Source organism: Amphibalanus amphitrite, unplaced genomic scaffold, assembly GCF_019059575.1.
Source record: "Amphibalanus amphitrite isolate SeventyFive unplaced genomic scaffold, NRLGWU_Aamphi_draft 000952F_arrow, whole genome shotgun sequence".
Classification (NCBI taxonomy): Eukaryota; Metazoa; Arthropoda; class Thecostraca; order Balanomorpha; family Balanidae; genus Amphibalanus; species Amphibalanus amphitrite.
In genome coordinates this window covers 175,974-202,089 of record NW_024882446.1, presented here as the reverse complement: position 1 = coordinate 202,089, position 26,116 = coordinate 175,974, and the positions used below count along the sequence as shown (strand labels likewise).

Here is a 26,116-nt window from a genome sequence, read left to right as displayed (position 1 = left end):
TGTTGCCAGGGCTACTCACAGGGTTGAGGGTTTCAAGAGCGCACACATGGTATTTGAATGGGTTGGGCACGAACTATACACCTTTTTAGGCGCAATTTCAAAAAGTTAAAGACCAAATTCAAAAAGTTTACATTCAAAATGCACGTGAACGTTTTGAATTTGGTCTTTAACTTTTTGAAATTGCGCCTAAACTGCTGTAGACTGGCTTCTCATGCTGATGGTCCCCCACCCCACACCCATGCCGACGAGCCCCCAGCCGAAAATGGCTCCCAATGGGCCGTTATACTTCTTTATTTTGCTTTCGCTTTGTTGTCAAATAATGCTGATGGAAATGGACATATCACACTGGTACTGAGTTTAAGTTATGCTCAAGACTTATTGACATACTTTTAATGTTTTTCAATACTTTTCTTTTTTACAATTTATTTAGAAAAGAAATCCATCCGTCCATGTCACCACCTTTTAGTTCTGCAGGTTTTAAAAAATGCCTGTTTAGAGAATGGTTTAGAGTCAGTGCTACTCAGCTTAGGTATTTTTACTTTTTTGAGTTACTACAGTCTCTAGCCCACCCATTTTGTCATTGGCATAGTAAATTATGTAAGACATTGATAAGACCTTAATTTCTCAAGAAATCGTTTTGTGGATTAAAGTAAAAATCTCCTTGTGGAGTTAATTCGACCGAGCGAGAGAGAGAGAGAGAGAGAGAGAGAGAGAGAGAGAGAGAGAGAGAGAGAGAGAGAGAGAGAGAGAGAGAGAGAGAGAGAGAGAGAGAGAGAGAGAGAGAGAGAGAGAGAGAGAGAGAGAGAGAGAGAGAGAGAGAGAGAGAGAGAGAGAGAGAGAGAGAGAGAGAGAGAGAGAGAGAGAGAGAGAGAGAGAGAGAGAGAGAGAGGAGAGAGAGAGAGAGAGAGAGAGGAGAGAGAGAGAGAGAGAGAGAGAGAGAGAGAGAGAGAGAGAGAGAGAGAGAGAGAGAGAGAGAGAGAGAGAGAGAGAGAGAGAGAGAGAGAGAGAGAGAGAGAGAGAGAGAGAGAGAGAGAGAGAGAGAGAGAGAGAGAGAGAGAGAGAGAGAGAGAGAGAGAGAGAGAGAGAGAGAGAGAGAGAGAGAGAGAGAGAGAGAGAGAGAGAGAGAGAGAGGAGAGAGAGAGAGAGAGAGAGAGAGAGAGAGAGAGAGAGAGAGAGAGAGAGAGAGAGAGAGAGAGAGAGAGAGAGAGAGAGAGAGAGGAGAGAGAGAGAGAGAGAGAGAGAGAGAGGAGAGAGAGAGAGAGAGAGAGAGAGAGAGAGAGAGAGAGAGAGAGAGAGAGAGAGGAGAGAGAGAGAGAGAGAGAGAGAGAGAGAGAGAGAGAGAGAGAGAGAGAGAGAGAGAGAGAGAGGAGAGAGAGAGAGAGAGAGAGAGAGAGAGAGAGAGAGAGAGAGAGAGAGAGAGAGAGAGAGAGAGAGAGAGAGAGAGAGAGAGAGAGAGAGAGAGAGAGAGAGAGAGAGAGACCTGACTTCTCATTCAAGCTAGATCTTTTGACAGCAACCGTATTTGCAGGTCAGATCAGGTCACTGACTAGAGGCTTCTTGCGCCAAAATTGTATTGCAGCAATGCTTGGATTTTGTTGCACCGTTCACTCACTCCAAGACTCTACCGTGACAATTTACCTACACATTTTGCCAAGCGCCTGTAGGCTTACGTTATGGGCCAGTACAATATAATTTGCCACCGTTGGGCTAGCTCACTCTGAAATCGGTTTTTCGATCCTACCTATACTAGCTAGGTAGCTTGGTGCAAGAGGCGTCTGATGTCATAAATGAACCTCTGCGAGGTCCTAAAATGTCGCAAATTCGCAATGACTTCAGAGCTAGAGGATAGTTTACAGGGAGGTGAACTTCCATGATCTAGTATGTATACTCCAGAGGTTTTACAGCTTATTTATCTAAGATTTTTCCTAAGGGTCAAATGGGATCAGGTCGGTCAGTATAAGTCTCATTATACCTCATTACGTCACCATTATAAGTCAATGGGGGAAATCTGGAAACTGTTATTTTGGCGCATGTAATAATCTGTAACTACCTTGGGCCTATAGAAAACCAAAAGGTCCGCTGAGTGCTATTGCATGTTGGCTGTGATTAAGTCTCCAGCCCAACAACATCGATTGAGGGCGTTTAACGCCCCGAGATTATCTCCACAGCTAAGCATCGTTGTAAGACGCGCGAGGCGGCGTGGGTAATGCTTCACTTCACCAAGACTCATCTGAAGCAATTCTGAATTTGAATTTTGTCGTCATGTGACCGATCAATGCGATTTCAGTGGTCAAGATTTATCACAAAGTAAATACATACATTATGACTCTAACCAGTGCAGTGTTGAAGGTATTGAACACAATTTTCGCTTGGATACTGCAAAATGGCTAATGAAGCGATTCCATAAGTGCTAAACTTATGTACGACATTTGGCAAGGTCAACCTGAAGGCAAAAAAGTCATTGATTTCAAAAACTGCATAAATGGCATATGACCTACGTTTTATTAACCTGAGCATGACTGGGGTATTTTCCATAGCACAGTAGTTGACTGAATGGGGGGGGGGGGGGGCTCTACAGCGCTCTCTCATTTCCGAAAATAATTTGCCGATTGTCAAAATTTAAACGCCGTTGATAGCCTTGGAAGAATTGTCGAGCGAAACCTACTTATGTTTACCTCGAGGTCACCAATGACGTCACAGGTCTGGTCAAAGTTAACATTGTCAACATTTCTGCTTTTTCACAATTTGGGCTCTGGCCGCCGCGCCGGTTAAAAAGTCACATTGACTCATTTTTGGTTTATACACTCGTGAATACATTCCTTAGATGTCCTGAAGCTCCCGAACTTGTACTTCGATTTTTGTTTTCAAATCAAGGCTATGTCAGCCTACAGGGTGCCTCAAAAGCTCCTTCTCACATTATATTTGCATGTAAAACGGAGTACACTGTGTTTTGATATCTTTATAACCACTCAATGTGCTCCTCGTTTAATGGGCAAACACATCGATACAAGCTGCGGAATGCCAGACGCCATGTTTTGCAGCGTAGAATGCTTGAAGTTAGCCCACACTGACCTGCCATGCGCCGTGAGGTCTAGGAGGCTGGAACAGTGCCTCCCTTCGACGAGCCCCAATGCCGGAATTCCCAACAAATTTTTATGAAATTTTGATCCGATGAGTTGCTTGGCATGTGATCTTGCGACAGACGCCTGTCACAGTCCCCTAGCACCATTTATGAGCTTTTCTAGTTTAACCTGTGCGCCGATGGTCTTGCTTGAAGACGGGCCTACGACCTCCTGGATGCTATTTTCTCCTCCAAAATTAAGTCCATACTTGCGCTTTGATTTAAACTAGAAAGCAGAGACTTCTCCTAGATCTTCGTGGTGAAGCAGCCTGCGTCCAAAAACTGTTTCTGTGTTGCCAGTTGCAACTTGGTCAACGTCAGGACGCCTATAACCCCACAACACCGTGACCCTGGCCCTTTGCATATGAACATAACGGGACGAAACGGAGGCCTCCTCCTTCACCCTTATGGGGCCGTTTGGAAGTTTGGACGAGTGTTTCATCTCGAACGTGGACTAGTTAATCTACATGACCTGATTGATGTCCTCAGCCCTATGATTTTTTTTTTCTTAGCATGAGGCGTAACAAAACTCATGTTTGGTCATTTTAGGACATTTTCGACTGTTATGAGCCCTCCGGTAAGTTTTAAGCTTAAGTCACCTCGAGTTATGTACCCCGAAAGAAATGTTCTTACACAACTGGTAATCCATCTTGTAGAGCCTGGTTATCAGCTTCCTAAAGCTTTGATCTTTTTGACGGCTGCTTTGGCGCCACACGGGTTTGGCCACTTGGCTCACTCCTGAGGGTCGACTGGAAAGAGGATGAACTTGCAGTGACTGACTCCCGACAAATAATCGGCGTCACTTTCTGACTGAGCGCTCAGCTAGCGACAGACATTGGCTACAGACTGGTTGGCCACAGGTACAGACATCTTCAATCGTCCCGAATGGCCTACATGCTGACTAAATACCAAGACATACTACCCATCTCGGAGACATACATGTTACGGCGTCCGACATCTTTACATGAACAGGGCTCTATAGCAAAAAAAAAAAAGTTTGGCCTCGATAAAACTATCATTGTGGAGCATATTCCCAGTTGCCATGACAACGACATAGGCTGATTTACGAATTAAGTTCATTGTGTCTTGAAACCAAAGAAAGCCTAAAAGTAGAATTCAGGTTAGAACGAACTTGTGGGACACCTTGTGGATCACGAAAATTTGATATAATGCAGGAGGTACACTCGGGGGCAGATTGATGTTCTACAACTCTTTATCCACCGGGTTCCTATGGCTCAGCATTGGCAGCAGCCGCCTGGTACCGGTAGACTGTGCCGCTTCACTTACTTGTCAAGCGGCACAGCCTACCCACACCGTATGACACCGGTCTGGGTCGGTGGCTGGAAGGCGATGTGGGCCGCCTGTGACGTCAGCGCAGCGGTGAGGGCCGAGCCCGGAGGCATGGCTCGGGTCGGCGCGGCGCGGCGGCTGGCGAGGGATGGGGAGTGAGGTGGGGTGGGAGCACGGACCATCGCGCGGCTGAGCGAGTGTAGTTAACTTTCGCGTCTCAAGGCGCCAATTATTCTACCTAACAATTGTGATAAAGCAGTTGTTAAAATGTCCTATCCCCAAGACAGCGCCTATCATCATACTTGCCATGCACATTATGACACACTTAAACGTGGCATTGGGACAGCCGATAGAATTTATATCACACGTGCATCGAGTTGCGGAGCTACATTGTTTTTAACAGGTAAGTATTAAGGCCTTGATTGAGCTCATTGGTGTCTATTATTTCGCACAGCAATCGTCTAGAGACGTGGGAACTGGGGTTTTTGGATAGCGCGGCGTGCGAACTTTAAGCAACTCTTACTGTTCCTCTAATGTAAGGTCGCAGCCACCAATAGCAAACCGTTCCATCACTAGGAACAAATAAGTTGCGCACCTGGGACGGTTCGAACCGGGTTTCTCCAACCGGTCATCCTACGACGCTAGCGTGTATCCGCTGAGCTGCCGAAACCAGCGATCACCTGCCGCGGTCAAACGCGATGAAATGTCACAATACTGTCATTTGCGGTCAGCGGGTGAAAGTCATTTTGTTTTGTGCAGACGAGGACCATTCTCGGTAGCTCAGTGGATGAACGCTCGTGTCGTGAATTGGCCGGTGGGAGAAGCCCGGTTCGAACCCCCCTGAGTGGCCGACTTTTTGGCTCCTAGTTGGAACGGTTTGCTATTGGGGGCTGCGACCACATATTAGAGCAACAGTAATAATCGCTTTAAATTGGGGCGTTGGCTGCGGCACTACTCATAACCCCCAGTTCCCACGTCTCTGGACGATTGCCGTGCGAAACAATAGACACCAATCTGCTCAATCAAGGCCTTAATACTAATATGTTATACAAAATATAGCTCCGCACCTCGATGCACGAGTGACATAAGTTCTATCGGCTGTCCCATTGCCACGCTTAAGTGTATCGTAATGTGCATGGCAAGTATGATGATAGGTGCTGTCTTGGGGATAGGACATTTTAACAACTTGCGCATTTTAACAACTGCTTTAGCACAATTGTTAGGTAGAATAATTGGCGCCTTGAGACGCGAAAGTTAACTACACTCGCTCAGCCGCGCGATGTCCATGCTCCCACCCCACCTCACTCCCCAGCCCTCGCAAGCCGCCGCGCCGCGCCGACCCGAGCCATGCCTCCGGGCTCGGCCCTCACCGCTGCGCTGACGTCACAGGCGGCCCATATCACCTTCCAGCCACCGACCCAGACGGTGTCATACGGGTGGGTAGGCTGTACCGCTTGACAAGTAAGTGAAGCGGCACAGTCTACCGGTACCAGGCGGCTGCTGCCAATGCTGAGCCATAGGAACCCGGTGGATAAAGAGTTGTAGAACATCAATCTGCCCCCGAGTGTACAGTAGGTCTATTAAAAAAGTCCCCCGCACCATGGGTCCGATGCACGATTTAGCACGCCAAAAATGATTTAGGTGACTTTCTCAAAATGGCTTGAAATGTGACGCAAATAACGTAAAAATGTCCATATTTTGCGAACACAGCAGTAACTTTTGCCAAAAATGTCACATGTACCCAATATTTCATCGCAAACTGACACATACCGTGGAACGCCATTGGCTTGTCCACGTCCGAGAGAAAAGGGATGTTGGAATTATCCGAGTATAGGCGGTTCTAAATAATAGTTAAACGGAAATATTTGGTCAAAACTAATAATTTGAAGCTTGGACAATGTGATGAATGCAAAAAAGTGAGCTGTGTCATTGCTTTTTTATTGTCACAGCTAATTTAAATATCCATGTCACAGATGTGTGTGCAATGCTTCAAGAGACTTACAAATACAGAGCAATACTAAATGCCCCCCAATGCCCCCCGGTATTTTTGGTATTACCTTGCTCCCCAATACTTGCCTGACCAGAAACAAGGTCATTTAGCTGCGTCCACCTGCGACGAAGCAAGTTATGAAGCTTTTTCCAATGATGTCACTGCGCTTAGCTGCGGCTGTGACATACCGGCGAGCGCTGCGGCAGGGTCACAAAGGCAAAAAGACCAGGGTATTGGTGGATACGACTAATGTATGACAGAAACTCATAACTGATGGCTTTGCAAAAAAATGGCAGTTCTTTCGGGTTAGCGGTCCGAATTCCGGACATTCCGGCACTAGTCTGGCGACCTGGCCCTCAGGCGGTTTGACCGCGTGCCCGGCCCACTGTACCCACGTGGCCGGGGTAGTTTGAGCTTGATTGTAGCGAGCGCACGTATATTCTTGTCGTTCCATCACTAGCAAAACAGGTAGACAAGCAATGTGTATTGCTTACAAAGCCATTCTTGACACTGTCTTGACCAGTCCAGATGGTGTAGGGCCGGTTCAAGTAGAGGATTTTTCAGCTAGCATTGCTCGTATTTTGAATGTTCAATTGACGACTGATGACATTCGAGCACTGGGAAAGCTGCTTAACAAGTTAAAGGAAAAATGGATAGCCGCTCATCGCAATGAAGATCGCTTTCTGTCAAGAAACCAAAATTGGACTCAGCTGACATTTTGTCTGTCAGAGGCCAGAGCCTGCAACCTGAAAACGGTTGACATAAAAACGTCCAGCACTACTATATAGGTACACACGTCACATATCACATGTCACACGGTTCCTACATGTTTAGAAATCCCGCAAAATCCATTTCGGATGTTCTGGCTTTCATCTCTGGTGTAAAAGCAGCCATTAAATGGCAGTTATCATTTTTGGCGTGCTAATTCCTGCATCGGACCCATAGTGCAGTGGGCGCTGCATTCGCTGAGCCGAACCCCCGTCTGCCCGTCCCATATCGCGCCAGGCTCAGGTCAGGTAGGGTCAGCGGGACCGCTCGGTCCGGCCCGCGGGCGGTGGACGGGCGGCCGGTAACGCTTTCCGCCAGCCAGCCGTAGAATCCAACAAACGGGACGGCCACCACTCAGCGCAGCGAAACCGGTGTTAAAGATTGGCAGTGGATGTTCATGGCCACAATGGTTATGAGATAGTCATTGTTAGCCCGTGCCCCACAGGAATGCCTAGACTCGCACGCCCTGTTGGAGGGGAAATGGGGATTGAGCATCATTCTTATAACTCAGCTTTGGGCATTTAAGTGGTATTCGAAGTAGCGTCAAAAGTAGCAAAAAGCAGAAAAAAATACTTCAGCCAGTTTTAGATCGGGTCAGAGCAAAAGATCATGTCACCAGGGGTCATCGATGGTAAAATTTTGCTTGGACAGGGTGCGTTGCGCGCACCGGTGCATTGGGTTTCCAATTTCCATGGAAACATCAACAGACTCGGAAGCTCGTAACGCTAGCGTGGAGCCGAATTCATATCAACCGCCGCAACAATGCATGGCAGCGCAGCGCAGTGTGCTGCAGCGCGGGGCCGTGAAACATCGCCCAGGGCTATCCATGTGTTAGGGCAATCCAACCCACGCTATGGGCTCGGCCCCAGCGGAGCATGAGGCCCAGAACTCCCGCCCAGGCCCCCTGTCTCCCCAATTCCTGTCATCCTTCCCACTCTGATATCGACCGAAAGAGCCTAACCTAACACAACAAGCAGCTCGTTTACCGCTATGTCTGAATAATATTGTCAGATTTAATTAAGGTCAACGGCTTAGCACGTAAATAACAGCAACTGCCGTCTGCCACCATCGGTATTATGAGAAAACCAATCGCTTTTCCACAAACACTAAAAGTTTTAAGCTAAACTTGCATGAAATTTATTTTACCAGCCTCGTGTTTCTCTTATCAAAACGCTTCGAATGAATCAAAAGTTGATCTTTAAAGGTCATTTGAAGAATTTGGCCTATGTTCAAAGACATGACCTGACCAGAAATGGTCATGATGCATAGCAGGATCTTAGATCCGTATCGTGGAACTTTACAAACACTTTAAATGATTTCATAACTTAAGCATGTCTATCAAAATATTTATTACATGGCTCATCTGTAAGCTGGGTGTGTGATCATGCTTACGAGTATGTTGAACGCAACTGATAATGTTCAGTTGGCCACAATTTCTATATTTAATTTATCCTCCCGGATTTCATATTTCTATTTATGACACCTTGACGATGTCGACAAAAAAACGCTTAGGAGATTTAACAGCCTGAGATACATCCAGTATAAGGGAGGGTCAAGTCTAGGGTTACTTTTACAGGAAAAGTCGAGAGGGGGAATTAAGTTCGGGGCAAGGGCGGATCCAGGGGCATCTGAAAGGGGGGCCCAATGTCATTAGGTTTTTGTTAGGATGGCACCTGCAGAACCTTACCTACCCCCAAATCCTACTCTCTCCCCGGATTCTGGCCACTTTATATTGTTAGGTTGCCAAAAAAAAATTAATTAGCTTAAAAATATACGTAGGTAACCTTGGCGGTAAGGGGCGGGGGAGGTCCCAACTTGACTGCGCCTTTGCAAATGTCAATCAGTAGTATCAACCTATTACTCTGGCCAAACATCAATTAGCGCCTTTCTAAATAGAGAGAGGTTAACACGTGACTATTTTTGCTAGGCCAAGACCGATTGAAGGACCCTGGTTCGAAGGAAGACCCCTGGTTCGCAGCGTGTTATGCGTGTTAATGTTAGAGGTCTTGACCCCCGTCCCCCGCCAGTTTCTACGCCGACGCCTGTAGCGATATGTCAGTGATTGCGAAGAGACGGAAGAGACAAGACAAGAGACGGTCCCACCGACCATCCGATCGGTATCGGGTCAAATCTGTAGTTCCCGCTGCACTGAACGTAAAATGGTTGGATGGAACCTCAAATGGAAAATTATCTAATATAAGCGCCAGCAACGTTGATTGATGACTAGAGTCTGATCAACGATGATTATAGAATCTGAGTAGCGAATTGATTGAAAATGGGCTCAAAAATAAATTTGAAAGGGGGAAATTCCCCCTTCCCTCCCTAGCTGTTCACGCACAATTTGAAAGGGGGAGCGGAATTTTCGAAGGGGGGAATTCCCCTTTTCCCCCCCTTTAAAAGTTACCCGGGGTCAAGGGTGCTAGATTCCTTCCGTCCTCGCTATCCTCAGGAAAAACCAATCCGCATCGCCCCTAGTCTTCATGCTTCCCTCTCTGGACTGGAGGTCACCCCACCAGCCAACCTGTAGTTGATGTCGGTTCCATTCCAGGACACATAATCCTCTTCGGGTGACCGTTGGGGAGACGGCTGGACCGCCCCGACAGGGCAATCGTCCCACGGGAACAGTCACGCTTCCGCAGATCACTGTCGCTGGCTCGCACAACCAAATTACTACACCAGTCACCAGAGCATAGTTATGTCATAGAGCTCTGCAAGGGCCTTCTCAGACCGAAAAAGATGGCTCCCAACAAAACAAACAATTTTATCATTCAGTATTGCATCTCATCAGGCACCACATGTTTTCAGAGTGTTTATTATGCGTTCCGTCCAAAAAAAAGCGCAGTTCAACTTTCTCCCATTGACTTCAGCGATCTCAAAATTGACCCGACCTTTCTGTCAGCAATGTCAAACTTGCAAAAAAAAAAACGTTTCAAATACATATACTGTTGCCCATTGAAATCGCTGAAGGTTCTAAAGCGATCGGTTAGTCGATGTATTTAGATATGATGAGCGCAGGAACTTTCCTTGAGGTAAGGTCATTTAACGTGACCTGGTGCTATGACCTTGAATGACTTGACTTGGGCGGGAAAAAATGGGTCATTTGAAATCTTAAAATGTAAGATTTTAACAATAATTGCAAACACTATCCAGGCCAAATAGTGAGTGAGAAGGGAGCGATTCCCCAACCCCATGTTTAGCTCCTATAATTGAGCTAACTGCTAGAGCCTCGCGGAAAAAACGAGCGCTTGCGTCGTTACGTGACGCAGCGACTGTTACCCCATTTTAAAATATCAGTGACCTCTTAGGGCAGGTCAAGGGCCCCAAGGCATTGGATCGGTTTTTGGTGAATAACTTTGCCAAAAAATGGTCGCATTATCGTCATTCCGATACAATCGTGTTTTCTGTTCTCAGACGCGTCGATTTATATGCTTTTTTGCTTAGGTGAAGCAATTTAGGATGTTTAGGTCAATGTCATGTTAGGGCAACACAGGTCACGAAGCTGTTAAAAGGAGGACATGTTGCATAAGATTTGATTCGGCAAGTCTTGCAGAGTCCATTGATGGCTGTCCCGACTGGCTAGCTCATTTTGATCGGGAGTTATTGACGAAGCACTCCTATTGACGAGCACTCCGTCACGCAAGGTGAACAATGCAAATGCAAAAGTGAAGCATTAAACCTTGCCAAGAATGTATGAAGTCACGATTTCATGTGCTTGAGGTATAGTTTTTAGGTCATTTCCGACGCCAAATTAACAGTTTCCATATTTTTCCATTATGCTTATAAGACACTAAGTGCGTTACGGATTTGCATCATTTTATAACCGACAACCGTGCAGTCTGCAAAGGTTTACTTAAGTCGTCATAGTTAAGTGACCTGACATGAAAATGTGGTTGATTTCAAATGATCCGGCTTGAATCAAATGTAAGGCATATGCAATGTCAGCCTTCTATCATCAGTGTGCTTTGAGCTACCGCAAAAAAAAAAAAAATACATGGTGGCAGCATCCATCCCCTCTTCTCGGCCGGCGAGGGTTAAACCTCGCTTCGAATTATTGCAGATAATGATGCGACCGAAAACAAAGCATTTATCTGTGTCTAGAACGGCCGCTGACTTGTTGGACAAGATCCCCAATCTTAACTTGCTAGATGGGAATAAAATACTCGGCATATGATACATATATACCCCAAGATTTGCCCTCCCGCTAAGTCAATTCTAATCATCACTGTCGCTTTTTTATCCGAGATGATGTCACCGCTAAACGGGTTGTTTTGTTTGCTTGCTTGCGTTGAATGGTCATTACGGATTATTGAAGGATTATGATATAATAGGAATGGGGCAAGGGAGGATATGCACTGCAGTGCAGGCGTTTAATTTAGATCACAAAGGCATCATTTCCGGCATCGTGCAGAGTCACTATCTTCCCCTCCTCTGCACTGCGGCATCTCTGCGCCCCACACACGGCGTCCTCACTCCACGGCCGGCCGCCGCCAACTGACCCACTCGCCGGGCGCCGCGACCTGACCCGTGTCACTGCCGCGGCCTGCGCAATAGAGTCGGGGCTGGAATCCGGGGGTTCGGCCGGCCGGCCGCCTCTGGAGCGGGGGACTTTTTTAGTAGACCTACTGTACGTGACACACGTTTTATAGTCCATTTCGTCCATATATTTCTAATTCAATGTCGTCTGTGTCATCTGAGGTCATTTAAGCTGAATATTGCTGAGGTCAGGTCACTTATAGGTAAAACGTTCAAGGCTCGAAGTTGACATTTATTCAGCATAAAGGGTGTCTAATGCAGTTTGATCTCAGGAACACGATGGTGTTATTGGTTTGGTGTAAGATGTCGAAAAAATACTGATAAACGAGTTTGAATTATTGATAATGGAAGAATATTCAATCAGTAATTTGTGATTTACTGTGTGTTATATTGTTAATTTAAGAACTGAAGAAGTAACGTTTCCGAAATATATTCATTCATTTTCGGCCAAGTTTAGACTTCTAAAGATAGTGAGCATACGGTTATTTCTCAATACTTTTCTGGGATATTTTTGAACTTTCGCAAAATTTTCAAAAAAGAAGAAGAAGAAAAGAATATATGTCAGAGTAAACTTTACTGGCATTACTCATCTAAAACATCAACCATATATCGCGATATTATGACGTCACATTGCAAAAACTACAGCTAACAAGCAATTACAAAGCTCTTTATGTGGTCGTGTAGAGAAAAGACGGCGCTACAAAACTGTCATCTCGGATTTTCAAAATTTTTGTGATTTTGACCCCCCCCCCCTCAAAATAAATGTTTTTTTATGAAATAACAAAAAATCCCAAAAGTCAAAAGTATTTTCGAATAAAAAAAACGGAATATATATGATAGTCCCTGTGCTCGTCTATCTACGTGCCATTGTTAGATTGTTACCTCTTTATTTGGGTAAGTTCCAGCGAAACAACTGTTCAAATTTGATGAAGTCAACTTTTCAAACTCAATTTTTAGCAATTCTAGACCGTGTAGCGCAAAACAAAGACCACCATTAGGCTCCCCGAGACGAGCTGCATCGAATCGTTCGTTACCCCATTTTATGCCAAAATAGCAAGTTTGAAATTTGACCTAGTTTGACCTGACCTTGACCTGACCTTCACCAGAACATAACCTTATTTGGCCTCAAAGGCTGCCTGACCCACTTAATCACATTTGTCATGTAAAATGGACCATAAAACATGCATCATATGATATTTTCATATTGTGACCCTCAGTGACCTGAGCTCTGTGACCGGACCTGATATCAGTGACCTCAAATGACAAAATCTGTGTTTGAAGAACAATTCCCGATCGATGATTTTTAGCCCGCGCCCTGCTGGGGGTCCTGGATTTCCACGCCCTGCTGGGGGGGGGGGGGGGGTTTGAACACCCCCCCCCCCTTGTAACTCAGCTCCTGGGCCACGTAGCGATACGCAGAAGGCGGCGTTCGAAAGAGCGTAAAAAATAATGACGAAATCACTTCGGTCAATTTTTTGGTCAGGTCAAAGGTCAGGTCACCAGAGGTCATTGAAGGCACTCATCAGTCTACTGCGGCAGTGTTTGTGCATGTGTGCGTGTACGTGTGTGTGTGTGTGGGGGGACGGGCTAGGTGTACCATGTCTTTTGTGTGTGTGATCGAATCAAATACTAAACCATGCAATGGAATGATTCGAAATACATTGAACTGAAATACTGAAATACAAAATTTCGCCGATTTCCAGGTCGAATGTCGATAATTTCCAAGAAGCCAACGCATAACTCGGGAACCAATAGAGCTACAGCGCCGCGTAAAAGCGCATTCGATAGCTCTATAAACGCCCTTTCTGAGTAATTCTCTCAGATTTGACCTAACGTCAACGGTTTTGCCTGCAGGGGGCAAAAACTGCAAAAATAGCCGATTTTTTCGAAAACAGTTTTTCTGCAATAACTTTTGACCCAAGCCTTGTACGAGCTTACTTTTACCGGCATCGTGTTCCTCTCGTCAAGACGCATCGAATGAACTATAACTTGACCTTGAAAGGTCAACTTGAAAATTTGACCTCAGGTCAAGGTCATGACCTGACCGGGAAGGGTCATGTTGCATGTCAGTCGATCCGTATCGTCGAGCTGAACACATCTAAGGCGTTTTCATCGCTCTAGCATGCCTCTATCAAAAGTTATTTGCGAAAAACTGTTAGATACCATTCGTGACCTAAGATGACCTCAGGGCATAAACAAGGGTCACGGACACCATTTTCAAGTTCAGTGTGTCTAAACCACTTGTAATTCGGTGTTTGGGAGTGTTTATAATGTCTTTCATCCAAAAGAGGCGCATTTCAATTTTCTCCCATTGACTTATAATGGGGAGGTCGCAAAATTGACCTGACCTTAGGTCATCGATATCAAAATTCTGAGATATACATTTTGTACATGCTATTGCTCTTAGCAATCGCTGAAAGTTTCAAAGCGATCGGTCACTCAATGTAGCTATGACAGACATTGAAAGTTTTTATGAGGTGAGGTCACTTCAAGTGACCTGGTGACCTGACCTTGAATGACCTTGGTCTGAAATTTTCACAACATGTGTAGAATTGATGTATGATAAGTTGTACCAAAAACGGCGGCGCGGGGCGCCGCCGTTTTTGAGATATTCGCGAAAAACCACAAGGGGGGGGGTGTTCAAACACCCCCCCCCCAGCAGGGCGCGGGTTAATGACATGCATTTTACTCGATTTTACAACACATATTTGAAATGCCTGTAAACGTTGAAAATTCTACTTTTGACCTGACCTGTGCCATCATCGGTTTGACAAAGGTCAATGAAATTTGGTCACAAGGTAGTTCCCCGTTAGGGCTATCTAAAGGCTGAAACAGACCCTTTCCGCGTTCAGGAAATCGCACGCAAGAGCCTATTCAAATACATTGTAATTCTTATCGCATCAATCGCTTGCGGGAGGTGCGTGCGATTGATGCGAGCGTGCTTCCATGTATTCGAATAGGCTCTCGCATGCGATTTCCTGACTGCGGAAAGAGTCTGTTTCAGGCTTAACATTGTTTGCTGCTTGCCGCTACGTTGCGTGGTTCTCGAGATCTTAGGGGGGGGGGGGCATTTTGCCAATTTGGGCCCAACCATTTGGGCGCGTTGCTCGGCAGGACCCAACGGGGCGCGGGTTAATTTTGGTGACCTCCAGTGACCTTGGCGATGACCGGATCGAAAAACGACCTGTCTTATTCTGAAAGATCTTGTAGCGAGCTATCTATTGCTTTCTACCGGGCCATTCTAGTTTTCCTATGCTTCCCGAGATAATCTGGTGTGGTCAAAGACGCTTCCCCTCCCAACATGTCGAAGATGGCTGAGACGCCCACTTGGGCGCGGTTGAAGCGAGTAGCATATAAAGGCATCGTTTACTTTTTCGGCTTTTTAATGGGTTAGAGCGTAACGATAATAGTACGTTATATTGTGATGTTTTACGTCAGTTAGCTCGCTCTTAACAAACCAAAGCAACTGATGCATTTTGCTCTAGAGAGGTGCTCACTAGTTCACGTGGCAGAACACTGGGCATGGGGGGGGGGGAGAATTTTCAGTAAGTAGGCCCGGGCAGCGCTTATCGAACAGCTCTGCGGATCCGAAGGTTGGGACTTTAATTGTGAAAAACCGCCCGCCCGCCGCCAAACGCAAACACCGCAAAACGCACGCCCAAAACGCAAACGCAAACTTCGCAAAAAAAAAACAATCGCCCGCCCGCCGAAAACCGCAGAAAAAAACGCAAAAAACGCCGCAAAAAAAAACGCCCGCCCGCCGCAAACCGCAACAACGCAAATAACGCCCGGCTGCCGTCAACCGCAAACGCCGCAAAAAAACAGCCGCCCGCCGCAAACCACAAAAAACGCCGCAAAAAACGGCCGCCCGCTGCAAACCGCCGCTAAAACGGCCGCCCGCCGCAAACCGCTAAACGCCGCAAAAAACGACCGCCCGCCGCCCGCCGCTAACCGCAAATAACGGCCGCCCGCCGCAAACCACAAAACGCCGCAAAAAACGGCCGCCCGCCGCAAACCGCAAAACGCCGCAAAAAAAACGGCCGCCCGCCGCAAACCGCCGCCAAAACGGCCGCACGCCGCCAAACGCAAACAGAAAAAACACCCGCATCGCCCGCCCGCCCGCCGCCAAACACAAAAACCGCAAAAAAAACCGTAAACACCGCCGCAAAAAACGCCCGCAACGTACGCACGCCCGCCGCCAACCGCAAACCGCTGCAAAAAACGGCCGCCCGCCGCCAAACGCAAACACCGCCAAAAACGCAAAAACGGCCGCCCGCCGTCAAACGCAAACACCGAAAAAAAACGCAAACACCGCCGCAAAAAACGCCCGCCGTAGGCAAAACGCAAACACTGACGCATTAAGACAAATATGGCGCCCTGCGGCAAATGTGGTGCATTCATATCTGCCGTTTAAGCAGCCATCTCTTAATTACAGCGCATCCTAATCGTCCAATGTTCGACAAAGTTACGCACATTCTGCGCTTTGCGGCAAAAATGGTGCTTTGAGACAAACGTGGCGCACTGCAACAAACATGGCGCATTCGTTCATGTCGCTTAACAATTCATCCACCCACCAAATTTGAACACAATCGGACCATATTTGAGAAAGTTATGGACGTTTGAATATTTCACGATAAAATATCTCCGCAAAGGAGGAGCCCAGCTGAACACGTGTGCCACGTGACCACTGGTGATGAAAGCAGGACCTGTCCCCTCACCGACTGACCCAATTTAGTGTTCTTGGCTGGTTCTGTGTCCACGCTATACGGCCACCAGTTGGACAAAACACCATTATGTGGGAGGTACTCGGCTCAAACACGTGGCCACGTGGCACGTGCCAGACCTTTGACAGCTTAACGGCTCACGCCACGTCATGACCCATCGACGTGGCCATCAGCAAGTAAAAGATGACCCCGGCCGGTGTCACCGTCCCTGAACAGTGGACGGCTAAACTCGAAAAACGGGAAAATTTAGGGAAATTTCACCTTTCGAATATATAATTTCCCCAGAATTTTAAATTTTTCATTTTACAAAAAATCCGAGATAGCAGTTTTTTAGCCCCCTTCATTCTGTGTTTATACCCGGTTTCAGATCGACCCTATCATAAAAACTGATGGCCTGACGGCTATTTCCCCCATTCCTTGCATTTCACAATGTTGGTGTATTTAAGAACAAAAATTGACCCCGTGCCACGGCACGTGCAATAGCACGTGCGCCACGTTACCACTAGTGCGACAAGCTGGACTCATCTGCTCACCGGCTGCGTTGATTTGGTGTCGCTAGGTGGGGTGGTTTCCACGCCATAGGACCCCCAGTTGGCCAATGTCGGATTTTCCCGGAGGTTACCCCATCAAACACGTTTGCACGTGGCACGTGCTTTTCAATCGCCCCATATCTGACCCATACCACGTGGTAGCCGACACCCTGGTGCACAACATATTGGAACTTTTTCAAAATCTAACGTGGAATTTTTTTGCAAAATCGATTTGAAAATAATTTTTCGAAATCGCCATAGGCTCAACATGGGGTAACTGTCCGTCACGATTACCCGAAACTGTACCCTATGATTTTTAAATAATTACCCCAGAAGGTGAGGTGCCAGCCCTAGATCCGATCCTAAAAATATCAGCAAATATAATTGACGAAATTTTTCGCAAATCGAATTTCCAATTTTTCCCCATGTTAACCCTATGGGAAAATGCACGTGCCGATTACCCCAAAACGGGTTAATTATATTTCAAGCGACCGATGCCAGCCGGTAGCTCCCCGATACGGGACCAAACGCTGAAAATGGCAAGAAATTCTACCGTGCCGTTTCGGCGGCGATCAAAATGACCAAAATCGCGGCCGAAACGCTAAACACCCCCCTAGAGAGGTAGCTCAGGTTGGGATTTTCAATAGAAAATCACAATTCTAAAGAATAGTGATTGTTCTTAATTGAAAAGTCCCAACCTTCGGATACGAGGTGGCACTTCATTCGTAGCAACTGGATCCGTTTTTTCTTTAATGTTGAATACAGCGTTTGTAGTTTGATGACGTCATATTTTTGTTCCTTAGATTATGTATATCATTTTGAGTTCCAATAATGTCACCAAACAGATCTTCAAATAAGCTTCAATATTGCGTTGTTTGTATAATTCATTGAGAACTCAAGCCAAATTGTTTCTGCTTTAGGACTCGGGTTGTAAAAACACCTTATATGGCTAAGGTGTCTAAAAAATATAACCTCGCTAATGTTTTAGCAATCCACTCATTTACTCGTTTATTTGTATTGGCACTCGCACAGACGAAACGTTATTATAGTATGGCTATCCATCGAATGACGCCATTACCATCATAATGGATGAATATATGATATATGGCCTCAAAAGTGAGTAGAGCTGCCTCCGTAATCAAACTAATGCAATTTCTTCGGCACATGCCGAGCAGGGCTGCTCTCTACAGCCACTGAGGTCTCGCCGGTGATTTGTTTGATTGGCGTCCAAAGGTCAGGTGATTCATGTGAGTGAATCATACCTGCCACCTAAAACTCCCAATGGAACAATGAAAAGACTACCAGCTACCATGTTTCAAGAGCCACCTCTGTGCCTGCTTTCAGAATCTGACAGCTGGACCGACACAATCTCTTCTACTTTTTCCATCGAGTCTGTACTCTCGAAGAGGTTAGGTATACAAAATTGTATCACCATGTCTTCTCGAGTGTCGGTATTCAGGTTGGTTGTCCGAAAGCTCCTTGCGGGAAAGGAAGAGGTGATTGTTCTGAGGTGAGGTGACATTCTGACTGGAAGAGGTGATGTGGTGCTCCTGTGATTTTCGTTCGGTATGGTTTTCGTTCGTAGTTTTGGGGAATGTCACGGCTTTTAGAGATTAGAGGATAAATGACCATTTTTTAGTAGGCAGATGCTTCCAGTTTCTTACCAATTACTTTTTTCGTCATTCAATGTAGACTGTAGAGGATTTATGACCACGTTTTACTAAGCAAGTAATTCCAGTTTCTTACCAATTACTTTCTGCATCATTCATTGCCCACATACGGTTCCAAGCTGAAGTTTTGGGGCATATTCCCTTCTGCATCGTCCAAAATTGACAACTTTTTTACATGCAAAGGAATGATTTCTTTCCTGCTTTTCTTGGTGTTTCTTTTTGAATAAAGTTTGGATAGATTGACTTGAGTTGAAGGCTGTTGATACTAAGTATAGGAAGAGCCAGCATGTTATTCCACCTGTAAAGTTGTGTATGGCGATGTAGCAAACTGTTTAAGTTAACAGAAATTGGATGCAAGGGACAACAATTGAAAATTGAGCGCTGCGCATTTGAAAGCTAAAAGAGAGCTTTCAAATGCGCACTACGCTTGTTCACTGCGTAAACAAGCGCAGTGAACACTGCTAAAAGCTGTAGAATAGGGTCTAGGAAAGTTGATGAAAGAGTTTATAGGCATTATTGTTTGGACTTGAATGAAGTTCAAAATTCGAGAAAAAATATTAAACTTACTCTTTCAATATCGCATATTAATAGTGACTTATCGTGACACTGAACAGTTAAACGCAAAGCTGGGATTGCTGTAGGCACTCTGTTTAATATCCCTCCTCAGTGCGCGCTCAAATGTAGCCTGTGACTCTGGCCATTCTGGGTCGAGCCGACAGACAAAACATTTCGGGGGCGTACCCATGAGACGGTCGACCCGTCCCTCAGCTGTAGTGTTCCCCAACTGGGTCCCGCTGATGGCTGCGGTTGTTGTCTGAGAGCTGACAATGGCCCGTGCAGCTTACTGTATGGTACAGTCCGACCAGCCGGCTGACCTACTGATGTCCAGTCGTCTGTTGTGTCTGCAAGCCCGGCCCGGGTACATGGCATGTATGTTCTGAGAGCTAAATTGTGCATGTCAGGCTACAGGATTGTCAGTCGTACTTTCTGGGTCATCTGACAGACGTATGCCCCCTCTTTCTCTGTTTCTGTGTGTCTGTGTGTCTGTCTGTCTGTCTGTCTGTCTGTCTGTCTGTCTGTCTGTCTGTCTGTCTGTCTGTCTGTCTGTCTGTCTGTCTGTCTGTCTGTGTGTCTGTCTGTCTGTCTGTCTGTCTGTCTGTCTGTCTGTCTGTCTGTCTGTCTGTCTGTCTGTCTGTCTGTCTGTCTGTCTCTTTCTCTCTCTCTCTCTCTCTCTCTCTCTCTCTCTCTCTCTCTCTCTCTCTCTCTCTCTCTCTCTCTCTCTCTCTCTCTCTCTCTCTCTCTCTCTCTCTCTTTTGTTCTCTGTCTCTGTTTTCTTTTCAGTTCCTTTCCTCTCTGCCCTTACTTCTTTCTTTGTCATTCAGTTGTGTCTTAGTCCTTAATTTCTGGCTTTCTTTCTCTTTTCTCATTCCATCTATTTCTTACTGCATTGGTATTGCTCTTGCTTTCCGTCTATCCGTCTCTATTTTTCTTCTCTCCCAGTTTATCTCCCCTTTTTATTTGCTCATTCTCTCTGCTTTTCGTTGTCTTTTATTTTTCAGCTATCTGCATATGGGTGAATTACTGCATGGGCTCTTACATTGCCTAAGAGGCATTTCATCCTGAATGTGGTTTTAGAGAAATGCAAAAGTTTATGCGCCAGCATTACAATTAAATGTACATTTATTGACCGTTTTGTTGTGCAATTTCTTCCTTTCTTTGTTTGTCTGCATCAATAGCGCACACTGCAAAGCATATCTGCACACATCGTTTAGGAGATAACAAAAACAATATACTCCCTCAGTAACGCAATGCATTCAGCCCACTTCATCCCGAATACATAATTCCTTCATTTCTGTCTGTACTGTGGCGTAGTAAGGCACCTGCCTCGCTGGCGAAAATGTGTGTCATTTTTATAATATAACAATGAATCTCTGCACCCAATAGTGCAATACCCAGTGCACAGCAGCATGCTCTCTCTCGATACTAGATATGACCCTTCGTCATCAATGCGTTAATCTCATTCTTCGAATGTTACACTTTTGAATTGCATTTTACACGTTAAGCTCTAGCTAATTAATCATTCTCATTCTCAGCCATTCTTCCTTATGCTCATATGATGACAAGGTTTTCCACAAAACATGTTTGAAATGGGCCTCTAATGCCATTATTGGCCAGGCTTCAAAATGAATCGTTCACAGAGCTCACCTCAATTACCAAGCTCCTCTCAACCTTGACATGGCCTGTGTGTGCCCTAGATCCAGTTGCCCTAGAGACATGACCGGGCTGTAACCTGTAGCTGTTTGTTACATTCACTGCCTGCTGTTTTTACTTTGGCTCTGTCTGCTCTCTGGTATATGTAGCTGCCTCTGGTCAGACATGTGCGTGGATCCGAGAAAATGGATCTGGGATCTGAACCCACGTATCTTGATCTCGGATCCGTCGGGATCATAGATCCAGTTCTTGAATTTATCGAGAGATCCGTAGGGATCATAGATCCGAGTTTCATATTTTGCTTGAGATTCATGGAGATCATAGATCCTCTTTTTTGTCAGCACAGAAATCCCCCAAAAATCACTCGTTGCAGCTCAAGAGCGTTCTTGTTTATGTTGATTTATGTGATAGCACATCATAAGCCATAGTTTTATGGCACTTATTTTATGTCATAGGTGGATCCAGAAAGACAGTCTCGGATGCTGCGACAGGTATACTCCTTAACAGTTTCTGCAAATTAAAAAAAAACTCGAATTTAGATACCTTACGCACTGCTGTATTGTTTAAAGCAATTTTTCCGAAAAAACTGCAGTTTTCATTATATTCTAGAAAAAACACAAACTTTCATCGATTTCGGGTGCTGCGAAGGGGCATTTGCCTTGCAAGTGCCCCTTGGAGCCTCCAGTGTTGTCTGAAATTGGGTTCTGCTTCTGTCTACTCGTACTGACTGTAATTGAGCTCTAGTTCTATCTAAAGACTGCACTTGGGCTATATGGTCTGTTTGTTGTCTGAAGTTGGTGGTAGTCTATGGTTCTGCGTGTCTGTATTTGGTCTATGGTCCTGTTCGTTGTCTGAGGTCAATAGTTATGTTCCAATCCTCACTGTTATCTGTAGTTGGGTTTTGGTGCTGTCGTTCCGTATTTACGGTCAGCCCAATCTTGTATCCCTTATATGGCTTCCAGATCCTCCTTTCTCTCTCTCTTTCTCTCTTTGTCCTCCCATCTGTCTTTCTTTCTTTCATTCATTCTCTCTTAGTTTCCGTCTCCCTCTCTCTCCCTCTCTCTCTCTCGCTCTCTCTCTCTGTCCTCTCTCTCTCTCTCTCTCTCTCTCTCTCTCTCTCTCTCTCTCTCTCTCTCTCTCTCTCTCTCTCTCTCTCTCTCTCTCTCTCTCTCTCATATCTGGTTCGCCGCTGTCGTATGCCATCCCTTTTTATGACTTTTTGCGCGCATACCATGTTACCACTGAGGCTTAACAGTTCACGGCTTTTATTTTTAGCTGAGGCCTTTGGATAAACCATTTGAGTCTTGAAGGACTTAATTTAGGTCTTTCTCAGCTTTATTTAAGTATAAAATGTATGTAGAATCTTGAAGATTCGAATAGAATATTCAATATCTCTATATCTACCTATATTTCAGTTTCAATTATTCTTTGGTGATAGAGTGTAGGTAGGTACCCGTTCCCTGGCGGCTGGCAACGGTCTCTGATTTCAGCCCGAATACCAAATTTATCAGAATCAGAAGCATACCTTGACCGTGCTGGTTCCGTCAATATCTGCCTAACGGACAAAGCCACTAAATTGGCGGCATATTTGCAGCCTGTAATAGAACTCAGATTATACGTTAGCAGAATGCCAACCGGCCGTTAATTCGTCGAATGTTCTGTTGTCTGACCGTGCCGATCTGGTTGCCTCGCCTAGCATGAGCGCATTGGCGCCTGGTGACGTCATATAGCTCTGGACGCCATGTTTGACAGCTCGGGCCAGCCGTCTGGGCCGCGCCGGCGTCGGGCGGTTCGGGCGGCGGCGGCGGCGGCGGCGGCGGGCGTGCCGCTCTCGGCTGGCGGGTCCGCCGCCGCCGCGCCGCCCGAGCGCAGATCCCGGAACCGCGCCGCGTATGCCGCAGCGCGGCGAATCGCGGCGCGGCTCCACTCCCGGATCCGCCGGCGCCGGCGCTGACCCGGAAGCGGCAGGCCCCGCCCCTACCCTGCGCGCTCCGCCCAATGAGAGCCGGCCGCCGGCGGCGCGCGGCTCGGTTTGAATTTTCCCGCCCCTTGCAGGGTGCGCTGCAACTGTCTGCCGCCGACGGCCGCCGCCGCTGGTGCGCCACCTCTGTCGAAGAGCCGACCGGCCGACCGGAGCAGCGGCGAACGGCGACCTGGAGACCGAGTGCTCGCGACGAATGTGAGTTCACGCTCAGTGTTCAACAGTGCAGTGTTAAAGTGGTTCGGGTATTTGTGATGACTGCAAACAGAAGTGGAGCTTGACCAGGTAGGTCCCCTCGGGTGATTGCCGACACCCGGGGCGGTATTTTCTATCTGAGGACAGTCTGTCGAGGCCTTGGAATCGTTACGCGGGTTTGCCCACTTGAAGTTTGTTTTCTGATTCGACACCGGCGGTGCCGTGGTGTGGTTGGCTGGCCAGACGTCTGCGCTGCTATCACCCTGTGATGTCACAGTTTGCCGATGAGTAACGGACGCCTCTCTACAATATGGCGGCCGGCGCTCGCAGACGGCCATCTTGTATCGACAGATTTTTGGCGGACAAGCGAAGTAAAGGATATCAGTGTAAAGTGACACATCGGTTGCTCTTATGGCATATTGGTTGTTATGAAAGGAGCTGGAAACACAGAAATTCCAATCCTAGTGGAAGCATTATTTTCTTCAGAAGCGACGTTGTGACTATTTTCAGAAGCAATCATCTCAAGTCATATATCAATCTGAATTGAGATTAGGGTAACTGTGGGGAAAACGCACCCCTGGGTTAAACGCCTCCCCTAAAAAAATCGTATTTCTTATCGACGGATAGGTGTTTTATCCTATCTTTCAGAACAGTCAGCTGCTTGTTTACGTAGGTCTCTATTTCCGGTTCTGCGTCTTAAGGAGCAGCGTGGGTAGGTGCTGATGTTGGTTTTGGGTGTTGTTTTTGTTGTTTTTACAGAAGATTCCTAAGATTTTGATGCCCTCTTTATATCACAAAATTTGCTATTGTGCACGTCACTAAAAACTGCGTTTTATTGCCATTCTGTTGAATTTATTATGCTACGGCGTTAGTGACGCGTTTTTTGTCAATATTGTGTTGACCGGAAAGGGAGTGGATGGGGAAAGACGCCTACTCGATGCATGGGGCAAGACGCCCCCAGTTTTCTGAAAGGGGGGCGTTTTGCACGGTGGTGAGAGTGCAGGGTAGCGCCCTGTAGGTGGGTGCCGAAAAGGCCTCTCCCCGTCATTTTTTGCTGATATATCCTAAACGACTGCAGATATCGTCACCAAACTTTCAGGACTACTCCGGGCATCCATTTTACACATTGCAACAAAATTTTATTCCAAAGGCTATGATAGGTTGATCACAAATGACTTCAGAATGACGTCAAGTTCTGCCATGTTCATCATTTTCTATTGCTGGATGGGGTGGGGGCGCTTTGCACATGGGTGTGGGCGTATTACCCAGGGTGTGGGGCAAAACGCCCTTTTGTAAGGGTATGCGAAAACCTTTTTGGGGGGGTTAAATACCACACGCAGGTGTCTTTTCTTGGTCTCAAAGCGTAGTAAAAAGAATGAGCTACATGATGGTGCCCAAAGGTTTGAGTAATCTGTGTTGGGTTGAGTGTCAGAAGGTTTCGCGCTTAATGGGGGCGTTTTTGACCTATTCACCCTAATGATTTAAGAGTATTGCTACGCAAGGTTTAGGTACTCAGGTGCACGTAAACCTGGCTAAAAACGTTTTTGACCCTCCTTTTGCTCTACGATTATTGGGTGATGTCTAACCGGACAAGAACAGCCAGAGTTTGTTTCGTACCTACTACAGCTGACTTATGTATTCGTCTGATTAAATTAATCGGAGATCTGCTCCTTGCAGATCTGGATCTCAGATTCAATGAGATCATAGATGCTTCATCGGTCGAGAGATCATAAGTTGATCCCCGTTTGTGTAAGAGTTACAGAGCAATATGCTAGGGTAGCCTGGGGCAAGACGCCCCAGATAATTTGTTTTGCTACATAAATTTTGTCCCACATCACCTGGAAGGCCAAATTTGTGCTCAATGCGTTCTTTGGACATTTTACTTTAAATTGCACCCCTCAAATTCATTCACTTATGATCGGACTCCAAGCTAGGAAGTGATTTGTGAAGCAACTGCAAATGGGGTATTTTGCCCCAACCCCAGGGCAAAACGCCCCACGGCCTGGGGCAAGTAGCCCCATACTTTAGATTAAAGATTTAACATGGTAGTTGGCTAAATCTTATGCGAGAGGTCCGTTAGACCTCTGGAGGCACGGCACTGAAGTTACCACATTCCATCCTGTCCGGTGTTAAGCTATGACACTATTGTATGAGCAGGTTTTTCACCTACCTCATAAGACCAAATAATAAATTATTGCAATGCGAATGTTAACAAAATACTTCCTTTGCCATCCAGTTGCTGAGAAAAATACACATAAAGGCATAGAAACTTACTGTTCTCCAGCTACCGAACATTAGAAAGTGGGTAGCCCGAACAATACATGAGGTAAAACGCCCCAGGGGCTTTTTGCCCCGCGACCTACTGGGGCGTTTACCCCATCACGTAGTTCGGTCAGAGAACAACGCCTTGCACTCCAGCAAGACATAATTTAACCCTCGCCGGACCTATTGGTTTTCTACATACGCGCCGGCCGAGGGGGGGGGGGGGCGGGGCGGGTACGACCCCCCCCCTCGCCGTTTCGCCCCTGGTGGAGCTAGCGCGTCGCGGAAAAAACGAGCGTGTGCGCCGTTACGAGACGCAGAGATTGGTACCCGATTTTAAGGTCCTAGGTCAACCGGTGACCTCTGAGGTCAGGTCAAGTGCCCCAGGGTACGGTTCAGTTTTTGGTGAATAACTTCGCAAAAAACGGCCGCAGAGCCGCGATTTTGGCAGCATCGTGTTCGCCTCGCTCAGGCGCGTCGAATGATATACTTTTTGTCCGGGTCAGGTCAACTTGGGGTGTTGACCTCAGGTCAAGGTCAGGTCAGCACCCCCAGGTCACGAAGTTGGTCGAAAGAGGTCATGTCGCATATCATTCGATTCGGCAGGCCTTCCTGAGTCAATTGGTGCCTTTCCCGACTCGCTAGCTCAATTTGATCAAGAGTTATTGACGAAAAACTAATTTGACCTTGATGACGTCATAAATGACGTCACGCAAGGTCAACATTGCAAAAATGACGCATCTAACCTTGCAAGGAGTGCATCAAATCACGATTCTGTGTGCTTGAGATAGTTGGAGATCGTTCCCGGCGCCAGAATAGCAGTTTGAATTTTTCCCCATTG

At 46.5% G+C, this 26,116-nt stretch overlaps 1 protein-coding gene across 1 annotated transcript in view; it reads left to right on the top strand.

Moving 5' to 3' along the window:
- Nucleotides 1–24,878, top strand: part of LOC122368496 — an 87,384-nt gene extending 62,506 nt beyond the window's left edge. Inside the window, exon 5 of the mRNA XM_043342472.1 lies at nt 22,893–24,878. Coding sequence (XP_043198407.1) covers nt 22,893–23,099 — 207 coding nt within the window. The 3' untranslated portion in view covers nt 23,100–24,878. The remainder of the gene's footprint in view (nt 1–22,892) is intronic.
- Nucleotides 24,879–26,116: the final 1,238 nt, after the last annotated feature.